The sequence below is a fragment of the Capsella rubella genome, unplaced genomic scaffold (assembly GCF_000375325.1).
Source record: "Capsella rubella cultivar Monte Gargano unplaced genomic scaffold, Caprub1_0 scaffold_8, whole genome shotgun sequence".
In the NCBI taxonomy this organism is placed as follows: Eukaryota; Viridiplantae; Streptophyta; class Magnoliopsida; order Brassicales; family Brassicaceae; genus Capsella; species Capsella rubella.
In genome coordinates, this window is record NW_006238916.1 from 3,284,185 (window position 1) to 3,294,632 (window position 10,448).

At 33.1% G+C, this 10,448-nt stretch overlaps 1 protein-coding gene across 2 annotated transcripts; it reads right to left on the reverse strand.

Moving 5' to 3' along the window:
- Nucleotides 1-3,071: 3,071 nt before the first annotated feature.
- Nucleotides 3,072-6,066, reverse strand: LOC17876028 (probable disease resistance protein At5g04720). Of its 2 annotated transcripts, XM_023787455.1 has the most exons (6): nucleotides 5,590-6,066; nucleotides 5,331-5,454; nucleotides 4,840-5,213; nucleotides 4,394-4,749; nucleotides 4,105-4,310; nucleotides 3,072-4,014 (listed from the first exon to the last, which is right to left on the reverse strand). In XM_023787455.1, the coding sequence occupies exons 1-6, from the start codon at nucleotides 6,007-6,009 to the stop codon at nucleotides 3,221-3,223; spliced, it is 2,274 nt and encodes a 757-aa protein (XP_023643223.1). In that variant the 5' UTR covers nucleotides 6,010-6,066; the 3' UTR covers nucleotides 3,072-3,220. The 2 variants fall into 2 exon arrangements, with proteins under 2 accessions (XP_023643223.1, XP_006282131.1); XM_006282069.2 differs by having other exon boundaries at nucleotides 5,331-6,066.
- Between the last annotated feature and the right edge of the window lie 4,382 nt (nucleotides 6,067-10,448).

Consider the following 10,448-nt stretch of genomic DNA (forward strand, 5'->3'; position numbering starts at 1 on the left):
TACGTACGTAATCCTTCCTATTGCAAAATTTTTTCTTTTCCTTGATCTCCGCTTCCACATTTTTTATTTTTTATACATAAGCGGTCGGAAATTCAGCATACGTTAACTTCCTAGCTTCAAGGTCAAGTCTATTGCATTCCATCCATGCTAAGAATTTGCTTCCTCCATTTGTTGAACGTGACATAACATTTTCTATAGGATCATCCTCATTATAAATAACCAATTCCTGGCCAGGAAGATGGAAGGGCAATTTTTCAACAGGTGTTGTACGATATCTTCAGTACAACAACATATCGGGGAAGCTAATATTCTCCACGTAGCTTCGCATGCTGATACATATCTTCAGAAACGCATGATTAAAGTATGTTAGTGTTACCTTGAACAACAATATTTTTAAATGTATTACAGTTATAAATTTACTCATCATCCTCATCATCTGTTTCTTCTTGTGTATCATTATAACTAATATCTTCTTCGTCGCTATCGCTATCATCATATCCTTCAGTTTCAGTTTCAGTTTCATCGTTTTCATGATCTTCTTCTTCTTCAGAATTACTACTTTCGCCGTATCCATCACTCCCATATTCATTATCTTCCGTATCCATTATGTCGTAAGAACCTTCATCTTCAACATCCTCTTCTTCTTCAGTTTGCTCATAGTCCTCATCCATTGCATCTCCTTCATCGTCAATATTATCAGTGTAAATACTATCGTCAGCAGAATCTTCGAGTTCAGAATCATAATGACGACGAACGTTGGAAGTACAACCATTGTTGGACAGTCCATCTCGGCAAATAAACTTGAAAAGATGTTGAATATGAACAGATCTTGATTTAGACGTAGCTTGAACGATATTTTTCTGCTCACTATCGTTGTTTACATGATCCCAAGTATCAAACTTTCCTACGTGAATAACCTCTCCAATGATATCTAAAAAATAAAAATAAAAAACAAAAAATAATCAGTATGGACACAAACCCTAATGTAGAATAACATAGGAAACAGACAGAAATCATAGTTTCACTTAATCTTAAAACACATCATTAAAATAACTTACCGACTAAGTAATCATCACAATGAGTACCATCCAATATATGTTTATAATCGATAAAATCAAAATACTCTCCACCTCCAATATTCATAGCCTTCTTAATCATGGTTTGACACAAAATAATAATTTCGTATCGATGAGTAGTAGTTTTGCAAGACCCATATTGATTCACCACTTTGAAATTTTCGATTTCAAGCCAATCACCAACATCATATTTAGAAATAAATCTATCATAAAGAATGCCACGGACGGAACACAATGAACACAATGAATGTTTTCATTATTAAAAAGTTGAGTAATGAAAACAAAATCTAAACCTAGAGAATCGTCGGAGGTATGAAAGTTTGTACAATTAATGGTCATATATATATACACAAAAATACTCGTTTAATATATGTATAATTATCCTTATGAATAATGTCCTTTATTAATATGGACATTTATCTTTAACTTATATAAATCTTTTACTTTTTATAATCTGCTCGTCTTATAGTTATCATTATAAATATGTAAAATTTATATTTAACCACTAATTACTAACATATTTATCGTTTTATAACCACTAATTACTAACATATTTATCGTTTTTTATATTGTAATATAAGCATATAAATTTCTGATATATATCGGTTATATATTTTAATCATATATATTTAATAACTTGGATATATACAATATATTTTGTATATATTTACTTACTTGGATATATACAATAAATATATGAACATTTTTTATTTATGGGGATTAACTTATATAAGTTAATCAAGATATTTATCTCTATCCTTTTCAGATTTAATAAATTAGACCTTAATATCTACATTCCATCGTCAAAATTAATTAGTTTTAAACCTATGTTTATTTATTAAGCTACACACTTATTGTATATCAAGACGATGTAATAAAGATTTCTTAAATATTTTGTTCAACTATATTATGAAACAATTTAATATAAACAATTCAGTAATTATCGTTTGTTTATCAAAAATCATTAATAATATGCACGTATCGAAAGAATCAATATATAAATTAAACCCAAAATAATATACCTAATCCAAAAGGTGATGTAACCAGAGACAAAAGTGTAGTATTACTTGACATTGCCTTCCAAACAACCACTACACGATAAAGAAAAAATAAATTAGAGGACGATGAACAAAAAGAAGAACAAAGATCAGTATCAAAATATAATTCCGCGAACATGATAGAAAAGTTTAGGTTTAGTTTTTTGTTTTAGTTATGGAGAGAGCATTGAAACTCTAATATTTATAGTAGTAGACGACAATTTTTTTCTAGGGTTTCAATTTAAGACGTATTTTTTTATATGGGCTTTTTCGAATAAGCCCATTTCATCTAAACCCTAAATTTTAAACACTCTATATCGTTTTTTAAAAAAAATTCGGCTAGGGTTTTAGAATTTCTGATTCTAGGTTAAAATTTCTAATTTTTATTGTTAGGTTTTGATTAAATAAGAGCTAACTTAAACTTTTAAGTTAGGGTATTTTTCATTAAGGGTAAAACAGTAACCCGGATTGAACTAAAATTTCGATTTTGTCTTACAAAGAGCCAATTTTAATTTTTTTTTTGTTTTAATTAATAAAGGATTAAGGAAAAGATTACAATTAATGGTATTTTTCATTAAGGGTAACTTAGTAATATTTTTGTGAGATTGAATGTGAGCACTTTCGACTACTCCTTTAATAATATAGATAAGAATGAGTAAGGATAAAATCAGAATTTTTTGTTTGTTATGAGAACGTATGTAAATAACAATATTTATTTATTGCATATTTTTATCTGTTTGTGTATTATTTTTCCGAAAAAAAAATTAGGTTATTAAATGCCAAATAAAAATTATACGTGGTATTTTCTTTTGGAATTTTCCTGATTCTTTTATAAACTTTTGGCTAAGAAGATTCTTTTATAATTTGTTTAGCACTCCAAATTAATCATCTCCCTTTGGAGATGCTCTAAACATCTAATAGTTTATCATATTCTAAGAGGAAGGGAATATAATACAAATATACATTACAAATTCAAATGGTTAAATACATGCTACAGATTAGCATTAACTACGTGAAGGAAAATTCTCAAAAAAAAAAAAAAAAAAAAAAAAAACTACGTGAAGGAAAAAACATGTTACTAACAGATCAAGGCACCTACCCATTGAGTCAATCCAGGCAATCCTCTGTGGCTTCCACACGAAGCCCTGGAACTGCATTCTCAATCTTTTCCCACATACACAAATTCTCCTTGTCGCAAATTACATGGCACAAGGAAGTCAATTTAACCGCAGAGCTCGGTATGCTCAGTAAAGGACATGCTCTCATGTCAATTTTCTCAAGCCTGCTTAGCTTTCCAACCTCTTCTGGAAGACAACTAAGGTTGACGCATTGAGAGATGTCAATGTATTTCAGATTCGGCAGCTCACAGATTTCTTCAGGTAGACTCTTCAGCTCCGGGCAAGCGTATAGCCTTAGAAGTTCAAGGGCCATTAGCTTACTCATATTATTAGGCAATTCACCAATGGAAGGACAGTTTGTTATGCTTATGGAGTTGAGAGAGGTGATCCCGGAGATGGTCGAAGGTAGTTCAACCAGATCCTCACAATGATCTATTGTGATATCGGATAAGTTTGGGAAGATTAGGTTCATGTCGAGTGCTTTTTGATTAACACTCTTGCAGAAGATTAGAGACAGCTTTTGGAGGTGCTTCAGTGTGATTGTACTGTAGGGTACGTAAACCATCTGGAGCCATAGACTTCGCAGTTTAGCCAAATTTGTAAAACTGGAGAAGTCTTGTAGACGGACATGAAACAGACCATTGTTGATAACTAAGAGCGCCTTAAGCCTGCCCATCTTAGCAATAAAAGGTGGCAATACATAGTTGTCTGAGGAGAAGTTTATAATCAGAACTTCTGTCTTGGGGAGTTCCATGTCAAACCAATCCATTTCATTCATTTCGCCTGTAAGAAAACAAGAAAAATGGAAACGTATATCAATATCTGATTATGATTCTAGTGACACCTACCTGTAAGTTATTCAAAGATCGTGACCTGTGTGAATGGAAACTACACGTGCATTGTATGGTTCATCATTGCTCCTTTCCCATTCTCTAGGGAGCGTCAACGCTCTTTGCGGCATGGATAACCGCTTTCTACTATTTACTTTCCCAAAACTACTAAGAAGAAGTGCTACATCTCTTAGAACATCGTGCTGCGTTACAAATACGTCATGGTAGCCAGTGTACAAAGCGCCGAACCTGCAAGAATGATCCACAATTTAATAAAGCTTAAAGTGGCTAGAAGAGATTGAGCTAGAGAGACCCTACGGAGTTCTCATAACCTTGGATCTTTCACGAGAGTAAGGAGATTCTTGTCTGCTAAATCCATAAGAATTGAAAAAGCAGTTTCCTCGTCCATATCATGTAGTTCAACCCACATGTTGATGATAACACCAAGAGGGATTTTTTTGTCTTCAGGAAAAGCACCAAGATCCAAGAAACACTCTCTGGATTTTTTATCGAGAATTTCGAGACTTGCTTCGATTTGAGCAAACACTATAGTCTCGTGGTTTATATCAGCAGGTTCACCTCTTGATAACCTGTTCACTGCACCTTGCCAATATTTTTCAGGTCGGCCTTTTAATGAAGCGCCAATGACTTTGAGAGACAAAGGTAGACCTTTACACTCGTCAACAACCTACCAAACAGAGTTAATATGAATACTGAAAGCAGAAAGAATAAAACTATTTATGTATGAGTGACTATGACATTGTAGCAGACTGATTACCTGCTTGACCAAACTTCTGCTTAACCCAGAAGGGACTGATTTCTGGTCAAAAGCAGAGAGACAAAGTAGAGTCATTGCGTCGTGTTCATCGAGTAACTCTACATCATAGGTCATTCTTGGACCTGCGAGTTTAGAACGTGAGACCACAAGAGTAGTGGTTCCAGGAAAATTTTCAAACATCAGTTGCTCCAGAGATTCCCTTGTCCAGACATCATCAAGGATCACTAACTTCCGTGTTTGACCAATCGAAACCGGAAGAATGGCACCAGAGCCAGCCTCATTATCAGTAAGAAATTCCAATATAAGGGACCTCAGCTTCTCAAGATTGGGAGATTGTGATACAGTCAGAAACAAAACCTTATTCCCAAAGTGGCCTATAAAAGCAGCAAATACTTAGCCCGGATATCGAGAACTAAACTATAACTAGGCAACTCAACATCATAGATTTCAAAAGAATAACCAAGCAATTCGAGGTAAAGAAAACTCATTACCTCGAACCTCCTCGTCCCGCTCAATCTCTCTGGCAAGAGTGGTTTTCCCTGAACCACTCATCCCTGAGATCCCAATAAGTCTTTCCTCATCAGTGGATTTAAACAACATCTTCTTCACCTTCCCCTTCCCCTCGCTCAAATTAAATATATTGATTTTCAAAGAAGTGATTCTATCAATTAAGATATCAAGAAATTTTTCTATCTGATCCAGGCGCGCTGTAGAATTATCACCATAAGCAAATATACGAGCCTTAGTCACCTGCTCATTCCTATGGACGTTCTTGCTCATTCGATCTACAGCCCCACGGAGATGACGAACGTCAGCGAGAGTGTGGAGAGGCACTATTCCTTGAGAAAATCTATAGATTTTCCTGTCGAGATCTTCCATTTTCTTGACGTAGTTGATCTGTCGAACAAAGTTCCAGCGTTTACATTTCAGAACCTTTTCTGTGAGCATCCTGCATTCCTCAAGGTTGTCGAAGAACATACGCAGTTGATCTTGGCGATGTTGGCTCGACTCGCCGCTGCTATCCATGATCTCCTGTATCGTGGGTTGCAAATCATCGATTGTGGTGGCAAGATTCTTGGCAATGTCTTTACACATGTAGGCTTTCTTAGATACCGCATAGAGCTGCTTCACCAGCTCTTTTACAACTTCTATGCCAATAGCTTCTGCCATGATGAGTAAGTCGATGAGGGAACTGTGAGACGTGAACTATGTATGTAGATCAAGAAAATGCGTCGACCCACTCATGACATTTCGTAGCAATTCAATTATTCAAATAAGAGAAGAAAGACTTTTTTTTTTTTTGTGTGGCCAGCATATTCTTTTGACTATTATTAAGATTTGGATTAAAAACGCGTTTTTAAAGAAGAAAAAAGAAACACTCAAGAAAATGTTTATCTGTCTTATGTAATAAATAAACGTTTCAGGTTCATAAAAGAAAGGCTGATAGCCTGATATCAAAAAATAAAAAAGAAGGATATGAATTAGAAGAGGCTGAATTAGCTCCATATTCGTGTAAATAAAACTATGAAAAATATAGCATTATAACAACGAAAATTAAGGAAATAACTAGGCAGATCCGAAATCCATACTCGCATCCGATTCGAAAAACCAGAATCGAACCCATATCCGATAATAGAAAATACATGATGGATTTAGAACTTATTAGTTTCTGATATCCGAACCTGATCGGGTATTATCCGAAATCCAAAAGAAAACCCAAACAAATCCGATGGTCTATAAGTTTTTGTGTAAATATGTATAACCCTTACGATCTATCATCAAAATTACTAAATTATCTCGGCTAATCTCTTAAAAACTTGTGTACATGGTTGGTCTTTACTACATAGTATGATTGTTGTACAGACCCTGTGATCATCTCTGCCGTCACTTGTTCATGTCAAGCTTTACCATGATATATATACAATTGCTTGAGCATCTGTTGACGTTTAATGGACTGCTATTAAGATCTTTTCCTAGACAGGGGCAGTTGTGTTCATTAAAGTCTCATGGCTTGTACTTTGTAAGTTAGTTCTCAGTCCTTGCAAGATGATGACATTGATGAGAACCTTATCTGCTTGTTTTTTTTTTTGGGTACATGCGCAACATGTTTTGTTGTCATCGTAGCAGTCGCACATGTGAGCTACTTAGGCAGAAGCTTCTGATTTCACATCAATGGTCATTTACTACCTTGCTTTTTATGTGAAACCAAACTTCCTCGTGATGTTGTTCTCTGCTTCAGCTCTACATTTTTGCTGCTGTTGTTATCTGCTTCAGCTCTGCATCTTTGCAAGCTATGTTATTGCTGGCTCAGAATTGTGTGACATCTCCACAAAAACACTACCTCGCGCTTGGATGAGTATGGGATTGTGAAGTGGTCCCTCATTGGTTGGACTGTTGTGAGTTCTTATTGAAGCGGAGGTGGTGGTGAGCATGGAGACGCTCATTTTTGTTGTTGTTGTTGTTGTTGTTTGTCACATCCTTCTACATGGACAGAGACGACACTTTGGCTTTCTTGGCCATATGATTGTTGCTCATTCTGATTCAAGCCTCTCCACGTTCACATGGATAGTTAAAAGAAGAAGTCGACAACGCTTTGTTTCATCTCTCTATAATCCAGGTTATGAAAGTATGTCTTTCTACATGGAGGAAAATGAGACAATTGCATTGGTTGGAGGCTTGGAGCACGGTTTATCGGCAAAGTCTCTTGGAGTACACAAGTTCTTCAAATCCAAGATGGAATATTGTTAACACATTTTGTAACAGTTTAGGGTTGGAGATGGTCTTAATTTGCTGGTTAAGAGGCTTTGGTTTAGGCTTGGCATATGTACATAAACCCTCAATTGTATATTTTACATAATTATAAGGTCATCTCCAAAAGGAGACTCTAAAGAGATGAATTTAAGAAAATATATTAATAAAATAAAATAAAAACTGAAGAAAGAGAAAAAAGTAGTCTCTAATCGATTCTAAATAGCCATCTTTTAGAATCGATCCTATTTAGAATCGATGGTGAAGGAATCATGGACATATGTCATGCTTTTAATAATTTAGTTAATAAAAGAAAATAGAAAATAAATGATTTAATTAAATAATTTTCTTTTTTTTTGAAACCTCTCATCCGGTTCACGGATGGAGATGGTCTAAGTAAAATAATATATGAGAAAACAAGATTGATTCATTTGATTTTTTTTTTTTACTGTGAATTGAAACAAAAAATTTGCATTAATAATAAATTATTTTTTATAAGATAATATTTAATAATTATAATCAATCGTATATAATTTTCACCAAAATAAATCAAATAAACCAAAACGTAGCTAGGGATGTCAAACGGCCATGCCCGCGACCAAACGAACAAACCGCGACTGTCCTTTTTTCCCTTGACCAAATGAGCGTGTCCGCCACGGGCTGCAGGTGCTGAACCACTGCCCATACCTGCCCGCCTAGCTTTGCTGTCTAACAGGCAAGCCCACGGGCATTATGGACTTGTACAACTTAATATTTTTAAAAAATAAAACATAAATTATTTACAAACATGCGTTCTCATAACAAATAAAAAATTCTAATTTTACTTTTAATTACCCTTACCTTTAATCAAACTTTCAGTTCCTCCCTAGTTAGCCGAGATTTCATGTCTGGCGAGATTCCGGGGAGTTTTTGTCTAATTAGGGTTTGACACATCACCAATTTCTTCGAACGTTGTTCTTGTATATGCGATTTCCGGTCTAAGAGCGACGAGATATGAAGATCAGAAGATTTCAAGTACGGATGTAAAAATAGTGCCTCTAAAGAAAATAGCGATACTTTTAATGTGATTGGAGATTCAAAAGAAAACATTTCTATATCCATATTTATATAAATAGGTTTAATATGTAGAGACCGTGAACCTCGCGAGATTAGCCTGAATTTCGTCATAAATTAAATCTCGACTAATTAGGAAGAACTAAAAATTTTCTTATTTTTCTATTTTATTTGTTTAATTATACTATTTTCTAATATATATAACTGAAAGTTGAGCAGGGTTTATGTGGTTTTGTGATTGACTTGTGAGGCCTACATGTATAAAAGACTAAAGGCTTGATGGTTGTGGCTTTAAAAAATTTCTACCAGCATATTTTAGTCTACGTACATCTCTGTATTTAAAACAATCAAGTTTTAGGATTGATATTTACGTACATATATATACTCGAAACTCACAATCATATGGTATAGTGGGTTAGAATTGATAATTATAATAATGCAATATTTAATAGGTTGGTCCATCAAAATATACAATATGTACATATTAGTTTTATGAAAGCAATTTTTTACGGGTTAGTCCTACCAACGTATCTAGAGAGTTTTTATCCCTTACAAATATATATTGTCTTTCTTGAATATAATCTTTCACGAGTTGGTCCGTCAAAATATTCACCGTGAATATGAATGTATATTATTTTTTATGAATAAATTTTTTATAGATTGATCTGTCAAACATACACTATAAATGTGCAGATTTTATAAATGCAATCATTTACAATATTTTATGCATATTTATATTTTTACTACAAATTATAAATCATATTGATAACTATTCCTCTGCTTTGTAGCGCGTATCTCATCCAAGTAAATTATTAAACATGTGTAAAAATTTAAAAAGTTTTTAATACATTAAAACTAGAATATTTAATAAATTATAATATATTGGAAACCCTTAAAAAAATATTGTTTTTATTATTACCATTTTTTATATGTGTTTTAAAAATGAGAATTCATGTTTTGTCTCAACCTATCTCATTTACGTTGGAGAATTTTGTGAGACATAAATTAGATAGATTTATATTCTCAAAATTTCTTAATTTTTGTCCTATTCCCGTTAAATCTCATTACAATTTAGGTTTACATTGTGTAAATATAATCAAATTTTGTGTCATATTATTTTAATTGATATATATACATATATAAACATTAACTTTTGTTCTATTCCCGTTAAATCCCATTATAATTTAGCTTTACATTTTGTAAATATAATCAAATTTTGTGTCATATTATTGTTAATTGATATATATATTTATTATAAAACTTTCACTTAAAAATTATAATCTATTATTTATATATTAGTTAGTATAATCGATAATTAGTAAGTTTTTTTTTAATTTTTAATCAATTATGTTTTTTAGTTTTATAATATAAAATATAAGAAAAGACCTTTCATATTTCTTTTAGGAAACATTATTTACATATGTCTAAATCTTAAAATTAAATAATAAAATAGTATAATTAATTCTTAAAATTAAATAATAAAGTGAGATGATGATTAGGATGATGAGGTGGCTTAAAGAGAAGAGAGTAAAACTAACTTTATATATATACTAGTCAGTTGTCCGCGCTACGCGAGTGAGTTCATTATATAGAAATGAATGCTCAATCTTATTCAGTGGTAGGCTTTACAATATATATAGAGGTTACATAAGGATTAGGTATATACTAATTACAATTACATCCTTAATACATTTCTCCCTTACACGCCCCCTCAAGATGGAGGGGCGAAAGCGACTCCAATCTTGGATACAACCGCATCGAACTGAGGACGAGCTAGTGGTTTTGTCAAGACATCCGCAAGCTGATCC

Coding starts and splice junctions, on each gene's coding strand:
- LOC17876028 (XM_006282069.2), bottom strand. CDS start 6,009: ATGGCAGAAGCTATTGGCATAGAAGTTGTAAAAGAGCTGGTGAAGCAG. Junction 4,311..4,393: donor ACTCTCGTGAAAGATCCAAG/GTTATGAGAACT, acceptor TCATTCTTGCAG/GTTCGGCGCTTTGTACACTG. Junction 4,015..4,104: donor TGTAGTTTCCATTCACACAG/GTCACGATCTTT, acceptor GTTTTCTTACAG/GCGAAATGAATGAAATGGAT.